Below are 14696 nucleotides of genomic sequence, written 5' to 3'. Positions count from 1 at the left end.
TTACAAAGATGACTTTTGAGAAGTAACACTTAATCTAAGGTCTGAATGACCATGGACAGCTGATTTAGTTTCTTGAGGTACAAAGTTAGGAGCGACTAATTCTTATGAAAAAATCGCAGCAAGTCAACCAAAATCCAGAGGCTATGTCAGCTATGTTACGACCTTGGTTTGGTTTTCCAGCCATTGATTTGATTTTCTGATATGTTCACGAATAGAGGTCTCAAATTTTATTGTTTACAGAGGAAGTTTTAAAGTTGTACCTGTCAAAGAGACCTGTCCATCTAGGAAACCAAGAGCAGAAAAGGACACCTTGTTTCTGATAGTATCAGGAGCTTCCACACCCTGAATCATTTCCTTTGTCTTGAAAAAAATGCGACCCACTGCACTTCTGTATCCACCCCCAGGCGATGTTGGCACAGAGCAATAAACAACATCCCAATCTGAGATAGCACTTAATCATGTTAGCCAAACTAGAGCTGAAAAATGAGCAACAACTGGGTTGAAGTATTCTCTTCTGGGTTCTAGCATGCTTTTAAATTCCGATACATTTCAACTCGATTCAGATATTTGCTATCCCGTCAAATAAAACAATGTTAAATCATAAATTTAGTTCTAGAACTTCGAAGTTTTGTCTATTTGGTCTCGTAACTTTTACATATGTCTACTACGACCGTAAATTTTCAATTTTGAGTCTAGTAGATTCTTGACAAATTCAAAACTTGTAAAAAGTAATTGATCTTAAATCTCTCGAACTAAATTTGTAATTCTCAAGTTCAAGGTCAAATAGACAAAAAGTATAAAGTTTAGAAACTAAATTTGTAATTGAACCAAAATGGTTTAAGAACCTGCCAAATTCAAGACAAAAATGGTTGGATTTCTCATGAATTCGTAGATTTTCAGATTAAACTAGTCATGTTCTAGTTTCTAAATTAGGCCTGAAGTACTATATAGGTAAAACAATTATTTTCATTTCCTTTTCAACAAACAGCCAAACAAGATGAAGAATTCAAATCATTTTTGGCATTTCAAAAAAGCAGATATGAAATCATTTCTTATACTTTCTTGTTTTCAAACAGAGGCGAAAATAATGATCAAACATGGGTCCATATGCAAGATGAGTAGATGTATATTCAAGCATATCCAACAAGAACCAGTAGAACTGTTTGAAATATTACCTCCAAATATGAGAGGACATTTAACAGGCTCGTTTACACAATATTTTTGCAATTCTTGAGCCAATTCGGCAACCTCTTTATGTTTTCCTTCAGTTAGTAAAACTCCTCTATCACTTCCTGTAACCTATTTCAAAGAGTAAAATCGCCATTCCGCAATGAAAATTATGAAATCCGAGCAAAAGTTAATGGCACCGAGTATACACTTTATACAGTTAAAGCATTGTTGACCAAGATCATTCTGAGATCTGAAGAGGCTCGAGTGGAAATCATGTAAACTCCCTTTACCAGTCGAATGATCTTCATCGAGAGAGAATTTCTGTAAATTTCCAAGTCCAGTACCACTCACTAACGTAGGCCTCTATTTGCGACACATTTTCTACTAGAATTTCCAATTTTCGATTCTAGATCGACTATTTTTCACCCTAGAACCAGTTCTAATATGCAAAACAAACTAAAACAAACAAGTTTCAAAACATTACCTTCGAGAGGATGGACGCAACGAGATCATCAGGACCCGTTCGAACTTGAGGATCCGAGATCGAAACCGACGCCTGAATTACGAATGGCTTGCGCCGATGGAAACGAGATGAAATTAAAGTGGATTGACATGAAATTGACGATATTGAGCTTGGAGCAAGAAACTTCGATTTCGACTGCTCAATGCGTCCCCTGGATACTACTTTTGCGAGCAAAGGTGCAACTGAGGTAGCCGAGACAGCCATGGAAATCCTACAAGTTCAGAAGACGAACGCTAGCATTTGGCTCGCCGCTGCAATGTACGTGGGGAGAATCGGACGTCGGCCCCACGAGGCGATGAATTGCGGGGTTATCTTCATGCCAAGTGAGCCAAGTTTATTGCAGCCTTATCTTTCAGATTCCCGCTTTTGATTTTTGTTGAATTATTTATTCTCTAACAATTGAGTTAAAATAAAACTTATTTTTTTAAATGTAATTTTTAAAATTGGGTTTATTTGAAAATAAAAATATTTAAAAATAAAATAAATTGATATTTTATATATTAAAATCTTATTTTTATTAAAAATAAAAAATTAAACATAGAATTAAAGATGAATATAGTTCAACGATAATTGATATATACTTTGCCCTAATTCTTATCGGATACTGACGATGTCTATTTTACCTACAGGATGTGCTCCGAACAGGGAGAAGATTCCCCGTTTAAACAGAGAATGGTGAGGGAGTGAGCAATATTTTTTCCCTATTAGATAAATGGGACTGAGAACAGGATTATATTCCTCATTTCCGTCTCCACTTCAACCCCACGTAATATAAATATATTTTAAATACATATTAATAGACGGGTAGATTTGAGAACTTAGAATATGTACCTTTAATTTATTATTTGAAAGGTCATTAAATGATGTATTATTTATTATGATTAACTTTTTATATTCCCATTACTGCTCCCGATACAAAAATAATTTATAAATAAATAGGAGTAAAACTATTTTATAATATTAAAATTTAAATTGGTAAAAATTACGTTGAAATATTAAATTATATTTTTACTTATTAAATATTTGGGAAGTTTTATGTTTTTTTATTTATTATATTACTCTGATTTTTCATGGACATGTAGAAAAGTGAGAGAGATATTGCCACGTGGATGGAAGTCTTAATGCAGTTTAATGCTAATTAAAAAAGGAAATAAAAATTAGGAAGACGACATGACAATATAAATGGTGGTGGAGACCGGCGCCATTTTTGGGACTTCGTGCCGCCACTTTCTTCCAGAGAAGAAACCAAGTGGAACTGCGTGGACGTCGTACGACCACCCAGTCGACGGCCACGATCCGTTCTCACAGTTCCAATCCATCTCCACGGTCTCTTCAAAATCCCACCGTCGGTTCCAAAGCGCGGGAAAAAGACCCATAGCCTCTGTGTATCACTGCAAACTAACGGTCACGTACACATCTCTCAGTGGAGGTCGATCCGGAAGAAGCCGATAAGGTTACTTTCTTCCTCAAAGTAGCTCTGTGTTTTTCTTTCTAGGGTTTCAGGTCTTCTCTCATGGCGCCGAGGAAGCGAAGCAAGAATCAAGAACACGAGATCGTGGCGGCGGAGGAGAAGCCGGCCCCGGTGTCGTCGATGGTGACTCGGAGATCGCCCCGGCTGGCGGTGAACTCCAAGGCTGATTTGGTGGTGGAAGAGGCTGTGACGGAGTTGCCGAAGAGTAAGAAGGTCAAACGTGCTCCGAAGGAGAATGGGAAGGCGAAGGAGGTTGGAAATGAGGGGGAGGAAATTGATGCTGCTTCGAAGAAACTAAGCAAGGATGCGAAGAACAGAACGGTTGTGATTGAATTTTGGTGAGTTTTTTTTTCTTTTTGATTTGATTTGTTGCTCGGAGATCGGTGAGGAACTGAAATTAGGTTAGTTAATTTGACGATGAAGCGTCGAGGATTTTGAAATGCTTGATTAATTGCTTTCTGGTTCCATTTTTATCCAAATTCTTAGTTCCATTAATGAGCTTTTAGGTTAGATTTTCTTCCCTTGAAATGCGGATTTACATTTTTAGGGTTTCGTAGAATGAGGGTTTTGACTTTCATCGCATTATTCTGGTGGTGGTCTACCGCCTGCGCCTCCTATGGCTTCTTCTGCTTCCTTCCTCTACCACTGTTACGTGCGGTGTTTGTCTTATGGCACTTTTCCCCATAATGTTGTTTTGTTGTAGCAAACAATGCCAATCATTCAAGAAAAGGGCCATCCAGGTGCAAAGTGGTCTAGAGAATGGTGTTTCTGGAATTACTGTGCTGCTCAATCCTAATAAGGTAACCTTTTAACCAGTTCAACTCTTACATGTTGTTCTTAACAAAAAAAAAAAAAAAAAAAAAAAAAAAAAAAAATTATTTCTATGCCTGAATATGATCCTTGTATTATTTTTTGCTGAATATAAATGTATATGTAGACATTGTTATCCTTTTGTTTTCACCGCCTTCCACTGATTCACGAGTAATTTATCGATAGTTTTTTGTGTCATGAGCAATGGATGAATTAGAATTCTCATTTGGAAATCAAGGAGTATCTTCTGTTTTGTTAGTTTAGGGAGACGTCATAGCTAATCTCTATATTACATGGTTAGATTGATGGTATCGAGTATGTGAAAAAAAGTAAAAAATACTTCGGAAGCATGAGTTCTGCTATTTGATAATTTAAAAACAAAATCATGAGAGCTTATGCTCGAGGTGGACAATATCATATCATTGTAGATTGTAGAGTTATGTTTATTGTCCCTTACCAGTGGTATGAGAGCGACTTAGACGTGTTGGTATACCTCAATGACATAGTCATGGTGATCCCCGGTTGAGCTAATCTAAATAGGGAGTGTACTTTAGTGAAGAGGATGACTATTTGAAGGGAGGCTTGGTCGTCCATTGTTTGAGGGGTGCATTGTTGGGAATGCAACCGAAGTTCTATTTCTCCATTAATATGAAGTCTTTTGAGTGATTCAAAAAACAAAATCATGAGGGCTTATGTCTATGATTTAGGATATTAGAATCCTATGGTTTCAACTAACCGTCTGTATCAACTCGATTGCCTCTTATTAACATATATTACTGAGATTCTTGTGCAGAAAACTGTAAAGTCGATAGTGAATATGTTTTGTTCAGTGAAATTGTTGTTTTTCCTCCTCATTCTGTTACTTATCTTTTAATATGCAGCCAAGAAAGGGTTGCTTTGAAATTCGGAGTGATGATGGCGAGAAGTTTATCAGTCTTCTGGTAAGTATAACCTTTAACTTCATTTATAGAAAAATTTCATTTTTAGTTAATTTGACATATGCTGAATATTCAAGCTCAACGATTTAGAATCTAATTGCTGATAGGCAAAAATGTCCTTACTCTTTTGTTAAATTGAAAGAAAAAGTGATATGGAATTAGTCTTGGAACGGATTACTTTGATGATGATCATCAAGAGTAAAGAAAACTCGTGATTCGAATCACTCCACAAGAGGTCTGATCAATACCACTTGAACGACTCTAGCATGGAAGTTCTAAACACAAGAATTTTCGAAGTAAAAGCTTAGCTCTCAACAAGCTAAAATAGAAACTCTATTCTTTTCGATTCCAAAACGTGTTTAGAACTTGCATGCTAGAGTCGTTCGGGTAGTATTTATCAAACCATTTGTGGAGTGATTCGAATCACGAGTTTATAAACAAGTTTTCTTTACTTGATCTTGGTCGTCAAGGTAATCCGTTCCAAAACTTTTCCTTGAGTTGATTCCATATCATTTTGTATCAACACTTTTCCTTGGATTGATTTCTTATCATTTGGTATCAAAGCTTTCCCTTGGGTTGATTCCTTATCGTTTTGTATTTTAAGCATGTTATTTCTCGTTGAAATATTGATATTGTTTGCTAATAAAAAATGATTAAGCAATATTGATATACTTGCTTGATTAAGCAACTTTCAGATTTTTGTTTGATATTGGATATATATTTTAGTAATATTATCTTTATTTTTGGATTGACCACTGATATTAAAACTTAATTAATTTATTTTTTAGTGTAATAAAGTGTGAGGATGATTATTTGAACCTCTAACCAACCACGAACTAGATAGTAGATGGTCTTTTAAAAGATAATATTGGCCTGAATTTTGAACTTTAAATCTTCACCATACCAACTTAACAATTTGATGGATATGTGGGTGTATGTGTTTCTTTTTAATACCCAAGAGATTCCTCGACCTTTCGACATCTTTAGATTATGCGTTTGCAATTGGTCAAGCCATCCAGTTTTGCCTACTTATTCTGATAAGTCCTCGTTGGAATTATACACTTAGATGATCTAAAGCTGTTCGATAACACCATCCGTTTCATTTATAGGATATGAAACGACCATTTACTCGTATGAANATATCATCTGTTTCATTTATAGGATATGAAACGACCATTTACTCGTATGAAGGAGCTGAACATGGAGGAAGTGATTTCAGATATGATTGAGAAGATAAAAGNTTCCTTGAGTTGATTCCATATCATTTTGTATCAACACTTTTCCTTGGATTGATTTCTTATCATTTGGTATCAAAGCTTTCCCTTGGGTTGATTCCTTATCGTTTTGTATTTTAAGCATGTTATTTCTCGTTGAAATATTGATATTGTTTGCTAATAAAAAATGATTAAGCAATATTGATATACTTGCTTGATTAAGCAACTTTCAGATTTTTGTTTGATATTGGATATATATTTTAGTAATATTATCTTTATTTTTGGATTGACCACTGATATTAAAACTTAATTAATTTATTTTTTAGTGTAATAAAGTGTGAGGATGATTATTTGAACCTCTAACCAACCACGAACTAGATAGTAGATGGTCTTTTAAAAGATAATATTGGCCTGAATTTTGAACTTTAAATCTTCACCATACCAACTTCATAATTTGATGGATATGTGGGTGTATGTGTTTCTTTTTAATACCCAAGAGATTCCTCGACCTTTCGACATCTTTAGATTATGCGTTTGCAATTGGTCAAGCCATCCAGTTTTGCCTACTTATTCTGATAAGTCCTCGTTGGAATTATACACTTAGATGATCTAAAGCTGTTCGATAACACCATCCGTTTCATTTATAGGATATGAAACGACCATTTACTCGTATGAAGGAGCTGAACATGGAGGAAGTGATTTCAGATATGATTGAGAAGATAAAAGGATGATGAAGAAAGCCTTTGATGAAAAATTGTCTTTTAAGATGCCATGGTTTTTTGTGGTGGTTTGGAAGCTAATCAACCAGAGTAGTAGCTTTGATGGTGGAAACTTAGCTTATGCTCATTGCCAATGCCAATGTTGTTGCCTCCTCGCTTGGCATAACTGCAATGGTAAAACCATCAGGTTTGAACAAACAGGGTGGATTATTTTTGGGTTAAGAATCATTTGTCTTTGAAGAAGGTTGTCCTTTGGATTGGTAGTGGAAACCTACTCTTACACCAAGAGAGTGGCTCCATTGCATCCTTAAGTTACACATATTATGACACATTATGATTCTTTTTGGAACAAGAGAACAGAAGGATAAAACTAGGGGAGAGATTCTACGGGACAGTTGTAGCAGCCCAAGTCTACTGACAGTAGATATTGTCTCATTTCCTTCGAACTTTTCCGTGTGGGTTTGCTTTCCCTTATAGGCTTCCTCTTAATGTTTTAAAACGCGAATGCTAGGGAGAAGTTTCCACCGTTCCCTTTGGGGTCCAGTGTCTTCGCTGGAACTCGTTTCTCTCTTCAATTGATGTGAGATCTCACAATCCAGTTCCCTTTGGGACTCCGTGTCCTCTCGTTGGCATACTACCCGATATCTGGCTCTGAAACTATTTTTAACATCCCAAGCCCACCGTTTGCAGATTTTGTCTTCTTTGGGCTTTTCTCTCTGGCATTCCTCTTAAGGTTTTAAAGCACGTATGTTAGAGAGACGTTTTCATACTCGTATAAAGAATGCTTCGTTCCCTTCTCCAACTGATGTGGGATTTTACAATCTACCCTCTTNACACTCATTCGGGACTGAGCGTCCTCGCGGACACTCATTCCTCTCTCCANATTTTACAATCTACCCTCTTTCGGGACTGAGCGTCCTCGCGGACACTCATTCCTCTCTCCAATTGATAAGGGATCTCACCCTATTTATATTATATCTTTTAACTCAAAGAAGGGAGAGAACACAGAAATTTATCCATGAAAAAGCCAATTTTGGCAAAGCACCGACAAGAGGCGATTGTGTGGCCAGCTATGTGGCATGAAAATATACTATTCCCAATCTGTTCTTTAGGTCAAGAGAGCATCTTTCTTGAGTTCTCACCTCCGTTGAATCTCCTCAAAGGAGGTGACTGGATGTTAGATTGTTCGGGTTAGCGATTAGGGTTGTAGGTTTGTTGGTATCAATGGCGTGTAGCTCCAACATTTTGACCCACCACACCTCTTATNCAATTAGGGTTGTAGGTTTGTTGGTATCGATGGCGTGTAGCTCCAACATTTTGACCCACCACACCTCTTATCCAATCGACCCCAATCACAACGACCTATAGTGATATGATATGAATCACCCATCCCGAGCCTCCCACCCCTGTCCCTTCATCCTCGAGCCAAGAATCATCAACATTTAGTTCCTAAAATCCCTCGAGTGGTGGCACCCAACAAGTGTGGGCATAGTCAATGGGTGTTGATGTTATGTTATGTCTTCGCTAACTCTTCACAGTTTCAATCTATGGATTCTCATACTCGTGTTCTAAAACCAAGTGAAACAATCTATAAACTCCCCATTGCCCTTGTTATAAAGAATACCATAGAAGTTGGAACTAAAAATAACTTGGACATTTTGGATCAACAACCATCCCCTGGGCAACACTAGCTCCAAACATTAAGCTCCAAACATTAACCAAGAAGCCTTATTGGTCATTACTCGCATTAAACTTTTAGCACAACACTTCATTCACTAAATTGAAATTTCTATACGAATTTCTGTCGTATATAAAGTGTGCCATAATATTACATAAAAACAGCCCCTCTTTGATCACTATGAACAAAATAATATTTAAACATTTAATAAAATAACGAAAATATTTTTTAGAAATGAAATTTAATAATAATCTCAAAACTTATTTCAATCTATTTTTTTAAAATACAAATTTAACAATAAACCCAAAACTTGTTTCAAACTTTTTTAAAATTACCACTAAATTTGAACATAACTAAAACCAAATCCACTAAAAATAATATTTCAACCCCCCAAAAAAAAACTTCAATATTATAAATAAATAAATAAATAAAAAAAACCAAAAGTTAGTTAATTTTAATTTTGAGATTTTACTAAAAATGGAGAGGAATTACAATCATCCACCTATGAATTAGTCAAATACCAGTAATTACAATAATAATAATAATAATAATAATTTAATATTGTTGCTATAAATTCCTCCCTCCATTCCTTCATTCATCAACAGAGGAAAGAAGGCGAAAGAGAGGTTTAAAAATAAGGATGATGAACAATAAGCAGAAGGCCCCTTCTTCTATCCTCTCTTTCGCCTTCTTTCCTCTGTTCTTCCTCCTCTGTTTCCCCTCCTCTGTTTCCGCCTTCAACATCACAAAGCTCCTCAGTCAATTCCCTGAATTCGGAGCTTTCAACGATTATCTCACCAAAACCCACCTCTACGAACAAATCAACACCCGCAATACCATCACCGTCCTCGCCCTCGACAACGCCACCGTCTCCGCCATCGCCAAAAACTCCCTCGACACCGTCAAGGAGATTCTCGGTGCTCACATTATCCTTGATTACTACGACCCTGCAAAGCTCCGTAAGCTCCCCGTCGGCAAACCCACCGAAATCACTTCCATGTTTCAATCCACTGGCGACGCCATCAAGCAACAAGGCTTCTTGAAAATCGTGCATAATAAACGAGGTGAAATCGAATTTGGATCTGCTGCTAAAGGCGCTCCCTTCAGCGCTATGCTTGTGAAATCGGTTGCTTCTCGGCCTTATGATATCTCTGTTCTGCAAGTTAGTGCTCCGATTGTGATTCCTGGTATTGGTGTTTATAATCTGCCGCCTCCTGCGCCGGAGACTCTGTTTGTTGCGCCGGTTGAAGCTCCCAGTCCGTCGCCGGCGGATGATGACGTTGACGATGCCGATTCTCCTTCGCCGTCGTCCAAGGCTCCGGCTGAATCACCGAGGAGTTCATCTCCAAAATCGGCTGAGGTTGCGGATGATGCAGATGCACCTGGACCGGCTGACTCTGACGCTGATGGTTCGGCGGGTTCGCGTGGCCGTGTTGCCGGCGGCGGAGTTGTGCTGGCGGGGTTGGTGACTCTTTGCTTGGCTTGGTGACTCTTTCCAATGGGTTATATGTTTTTTATGTGAATTATTTTGGGAGTATAGTCATTTTGTGTAACAAATGGTGAGGGTATGAAAAATTATAGAGAAATGTATGTGAGATAGTCCATTTTAACTGGTTGAACCCGACCTAACCGAACCGGTTAGGGAATCCCAGTTTAAATGGGGGAAGTAATAAGAGAGGAAGTAGGGAGGATTTATATTAATAATATTATGTTATAATATTGAAATTTGAATTTTTAGAAACTATCTACATAATTTGTTGCACGAATCAGAATTGAAAGAAATTATCTACATAATTTTGTTGCACGAATCAGAATTGTTGTTGCACGAATCAGAATTGAAATTGAAATGATTGAAATTGGAATGAGAGCGGACTAGAAAACCTCTATACCTAATGGTGAAATAGGATGAATGAAAACCTCTTCCTACTTAGGCTGACGGTCATACGTAATGGTCTAAAGCAGATCATGAGCTGTTACAAGGGGGTGAATTGTGAGTGAGAACGTTGGGCTCTTAGGGGGTGAATTGTGAGTGAGAACGTTGGGCTCTCAGGGGGTGGATTGTGAGCTAGCCAGAACGTTGGGCTCTCAAGGGGGTGGATTGTGAGATTGCTAGCGGTGCAGGTTCCAAAGTCCCATATTAGTTGGCTGACAGTAACAAATGGTATCAAAGTTAGACATGGGACGGTATGCCAACAAGTACGTTGGGTTCTCAAGGGAGTAGATTATGAGATTGGCTAGCGGTGCTCAAATGCTTAGACTATTACAAATGATATCATAGCTAAATATGAGACAGTGTGCCAGTGAGTGGGACTATTACAAATGGTATCAGCAAACAAATGAGACAGTGTGAGCTATTACAAATGGTATCAGCAAATGGTATCAAAGCAAGATATGAGGCAGTACATTGGGTTCCTAGAGAATGGATTGCGAGATCTCACAAGTCCCGAAGTTGACAGGTCCCAAAAGGCGGCGGACATTAGTTGGCCCAACGTAACCACTTTGGTGACCATTCATACCTAGGCCCACAAACTATTGAATGGGCTAAGGATAAAATTCCAACTGAGATTGATGAGGGCTTCTCACTCCTTAGCACACCCACAAAATAATCATCCTAAGAAACTAGAATAGTAATGGTTCCAATGACTCGTAACTCGAATAACTCAATTAACCCAACACAATTTATACGATTTGGATTATATTCGATGCAATTTGAAGAACTATCAATTTATTGATATAATTATATTTGTTTACCAAACTCTTGAAAAAAATGAGTAGTAAACTTTTAAAATAAATAAAATACGTATTAACATTTTTTTTTAAGACCGAACTTATTAAATAACGAACTTAAATCAATCATAAAATAAATGCGAATGGTTAGATTATTTATTGAAAATTTTATTTTAATAAAAGTAAATTATTAATAAGTAAATATTTATTTATTTTTAAACATTTAATTAAGATTTTTCAACTCAATTAATAAACTAAATTTAATTTAATAAACTTATTATTTATTTATTTAAAAAAAGTTAGTTGAATAAATAAATATATAAATTGCATCATCACTTGATAAGTACATTGAAGAATCTATAGAATAATGATGAGCATTATTTTAATGAATGAATATATGTATGGTTTTGCTACTATAAGATATAATACTTTATTATATAAGAAAAATAAGATATTAATTTATATTAAATCGCATATTTGAGGAATAACTTAGCTCAAGGTTGCTTAATTAATGGTATTAACTTATGGAAATGGCGAACATATCCCTAATTTCATGTATTTAAATTAATTAATCTTTTTACCAAAAAAACGAATCAATAAACCTCCACTTCCCTTTTAAACATTACTTTTAATATAATAAACAGTTTATGAATTTAATTATATAATTATCATTCATCCTCATAAAATATTTAGAGATGTCCTTTGNTCGTGCCGAGTTGAGAAGCATTACCCGTCTCGTCCTTGCCTTCTATTTTATTTCCCGTCTTCGTAAAATTTTATATTATCATTCCTCCGATCGGGTTTTGTAGCTTTTAGTTTTACAAGAAATTAATATGAATGATTATAAACGTCGTGTTTGTCTCCTGGAATAATCTTAATTGAGATTTATCGAGTACTCGGAAATTTTTTAGATATGATACGAATTATGGATATTGTTCTGTCGTTGATTACGAGTTTGAAGATAATATGAATTGGAATTTGAAGAAGGGAAAGGAGAAGATGTTGTCGACCCGTAACGGATGGAGGAGGATTTATCAAATATGTTCTAATCTAACAACACGTTATTGGGTTAAACGACGTAAAAGTTTCTTGTTTCTTAGCTGATTTTTAAATAAAAACGAAGCGGATGCATTTGAAAGCAGACTAAATGAAGAATTCCGAACTTTTATTTATATCGAGATAAGACATGTAGAAAAATGATTATAAACTTATCTTATCCAATATTTTTTTTTTATGTTAACGCTATGAATTATATCACGACTTTACTTAAATAAAACACGATTGTTCTATGGGTTGTACGATCGTGTTTTTTAAATTCTTAAATAATTATTGATTATATTATTTCATATTTTTTAATCTTATCGTGTTATAAAAAATTAGAAGGAATTTATAAATTATCGGTCCAATGCAATTAGTTCAATTTAATATATTCAATTCATTCGAAAAAATTAAGGATTTATCATCGGACCTTTTCTTTTATTAACCTTAAAATTTCAGAAAGTAACTCACAAGATTCCATTCTATGTTAGCACTACAATATCGTCGAGAAAAGCAACCTTTTTTTTTCGACGACTTAAAAAACATGCTAGCTCCTTTTGAAAACGTAATAGTTCCTCGTAATATAACTTGAGATAAGGGAAGAAAACTATTCGTGTATCCTAATACGTGTCTAAATTAATTCAAGCAACTTCAAAACGTCAATAAAAATATATATTTTTTCATCGAGAGAGCTGACAATCTCCCGCCAAGGTTTTGTTGACAAACCTCTTCCATGATTATGAGATCCCACATCGATGGGAGAAAGGAACGAGTGCCAACGAGGGCACTAGGTTCCAAATAGGGATGGATTGTGAGATTCCACCGTTGAAGAGGGGAACAAAACAGTCTAAATAAAGGCCTGAAAAACTCTTCGTAACATACGCGTTTTAAAAAACCTTGAAAGAAAGCTCAAAAGAGAAAGCGAAAGAGAACAATATCGGCTAACAGTAGACTTAGACTGTTACAACGACATTATTTCCTCTCCTCCACCCTACCAAGTGTTGTAACCTCTCTTACCCACCGGTTTCAACCCAATTGACATCTACAATACTTACTTCCAAAACGTGAGTTAAGGCTAAAGACTATATCGAAATTATCCGCAAAGTCCAATATTCGTTCATTCGTAACGACTAACTTGTTCGTTAAATTAGAACAAATGTCACACAATCGTTATCCTTGTCAATCCTTGTGACATGTGGTAGAATCTTTACCAACTTTTAGAAACCCTAAAATAACGATATATATTATTATCATAAGAAAAGATTTAAAACATTATCAGATATAATAATACACAGTTAAAGCTCATCGCTATCAACCGCATCGAGAACGATAAGTATTAAGAAATAAAGGATATAGTGATAGCACTATAAAGGGAAGGGTCTCCCCACTTGGTGCATAAACTTTCTGAATTTTCGTCATTAATTTTTATTTATTTATTTATTTATTATTTGTGAAGACAATTAAAATTTGTTTGAAACTATTCTTAAAACTCTCATTAAAATTTTAAAATATAAAAATACCTTTAAAAATTTGAAAGATTTAAAAAAATATGTTTTGAATTTTCCAAAATTATTTAAAAAATGAAATTTTCATTAATATTATTAATTTTTTTTAATTTCTTCAAAAATACCTTTAAACTTTTAAAATAATTTTAAAAATAAACTTTCAAAATGGTTTAAAAAATTCAACTTTAAAAGTTTATTAATATCTTTTCAATTTTTTTTATTAAAAAAACTTCAAAAAAAAAAATAATAATTAATTTTTTAAAATTTTATTATTCAAACTTTCAAAATTATTTAAAAAATCATTAACCCTCTTTAATAATCTTTTTTTTTTCTTTTCAAAAACTTCATAACTAGGTTTAATTTTTTTTTATTTAAAAAAAAGTTAAAATACTAGATTTAAAAATACTTAAGAATTTTTAAAATTAACACTAATATCGTCGGTATCTAAGAAAGATAATCTATAAGGCATGGATAACAACATTAATAATTTTTTTAAAAATAAATGTATTTTCAAGAGTTAAATCGATAAAGTATTTTTGAAATAAAATATTATATGTTTTCATCCAAAAATCAATCCTAAGAGTATTTTCAAAACTTTTAAGACAAATTTAAGGGTATTTTTTAAACCGAATATATATATATATATATATATATATTATAATGAAATTTGTACATCATAGGAACCAGAAAAAACATAAAGGGTTCTTAGCTTGGAGGTTGGATGGTTAAAGGCATGCATACAATGCTCTTTTTTCTGGACTATAGCCCTTGTAGGGGACACCCTTTTGAGCCTATCCGACCATATCAGGACCACCATAGCATCTTTTCTTACTTTCGTTCAAAGAAAAAGCTGATTTAGAAGCCGTTCTTAGCGGTTAATGTAACGCTCTATGTTCAAGATTC

General features: G+C 34.9%; 3 protein-coding genes across 3 annotated transcripts; 2 read left to right on the top strand and 1 right to left on the bottom strand.

Annotated features, from left to right (window-relative positions):
- On the bottom strand, nucleotides 1-1897 carry LOC111805500 (probable plastid-lipid-associated protein 8, chloroplastic). Its single transcript, XM_023690603.1, has 4 exons — nucleotides 1655-1897; nucleotides 1176-1299; nucleotides 261-440; nucleotides 1-101 (listed from the first exon to the last, which is right to left on the bottom strand). The coding sequence occupies exons 1-4, from the start codon at nucleotides 1895-1897 to the stop codon at nucleotides 1-3; spliced, it is 648 nt and encodes a 215-aa protein (XP_023546371.1).
- Nucleotides 1898-2775: 878 nt separating this feature from the next.
- On the top strand, nucleotides 2776-7239 carry LOC111805425 (selenoprotein H-like). The gene is made up of 5 exons (XM_023690523.1): nucleotides 2776-3502; nucleotides 3868-3964; nucleotides 4856-4915; nucleotides 6074-6126; nucleotides 6827-7239. The coding sequence occupies exons 1-5, from the start codon at nucleotides 3207-3209 to the stop codon at nucleotides 6855-6857; spliced, it is 537 nt and encodes a 178-aa protein (XP_023546291.1). The 5' UTR covers nucleotides 2776-3206; the 3' UTR covers nucleotides 6858-7239.
- Nucleotides 7240-8793: 1554 nt separating this feature from the next.
- On the top strand, nucleotides 8794-10256 carry LOC111805424 (fasciclin-like arabinogalactan protein 3). The gene has a single exon (XM_023690522.1). The coding sequence runs from the start codon at nucleotides 9164-9166 to the stop codon at nucleotides 10010-10012; it is 849 nt and encodes a 282-aa protein (XP_023546290.1). The 5' UTR covers nucleotides 8794-9163; the 3' UTR covers nucleotides 10013-10256.
- Nucleotides 10257-14696: the final 4440 nt, after the last annotated feature.

Source organism: Cucurbita pepo, chromosome LG11, assembly GCF_002806865.2.
Source record: "Cucurbita pepo subsp. pepo cultivar mu-cu-16 chromosome LG11, ASM280686v2, whole genome shotgun sequence".
In the NCBI taxonomy this organism is placed as follows: domain Eukaryota; kingdom Viridiplantae; phylum Streptophyta; class Magnoliopsida; order Cucurbitales; family Cucurbitaceae; genus Cucurbita; species Cucurbita pepo.
Note: the sequence above shows the minus strand (reverse complement) of the source record. Positions and strands in the feature narration are given on the sequence as shown.

Coding starts and splice junctions, on each gene's coding strand:
- LOC111805500 (XM_023690603.1), bottom strand. CDS start 1,897: ATGGCTGTCTCGGCTACCTCAGTTGCACCTTTGCTCGCAAAAGTAGTA. Junction 1,300..1,654: donor TTGCGTCCATCCTCTCGAAG/GTAATGTTTTGA, acceptor TCTTTGAAATAG/GTTACAGGAAGTGATAGAGG. Junction 102..260: donor TGGACAGGTCTCTTTGACAG/GTACAACTTTAA, acceptor TTTTTTCATAAG/AATTAGTCGCTCCTAACTTT.
- LOC111805425 (XM_023690523.1), top strand. CDS start 3,207: ATGGCGCCGAGGAAGCGAAGCAAGAATCAAGAACACGAGATCGTGGCG. Junction 3,503..3,867: donor ACGGTTGTGATTGAATTTTG/GTGAGTTTTTTT, acceptor GTTTTGTTGTAG/CAAACAATGCCAATCATTCA. Junction 4,916..6,073: donor AGAAGTTTATCAGTCTTCTG/GTAAGTATAACC, acceptor TTTCATTTATAG/GATATGAAACGACCATTTAC.
- LOC111805424 (XM_023690522.1), top strand. CDS start 9,164: ATGATGAACAATAAGCAGAAGGCCCCTTCTTCTATCCTCTCTTTCGCC.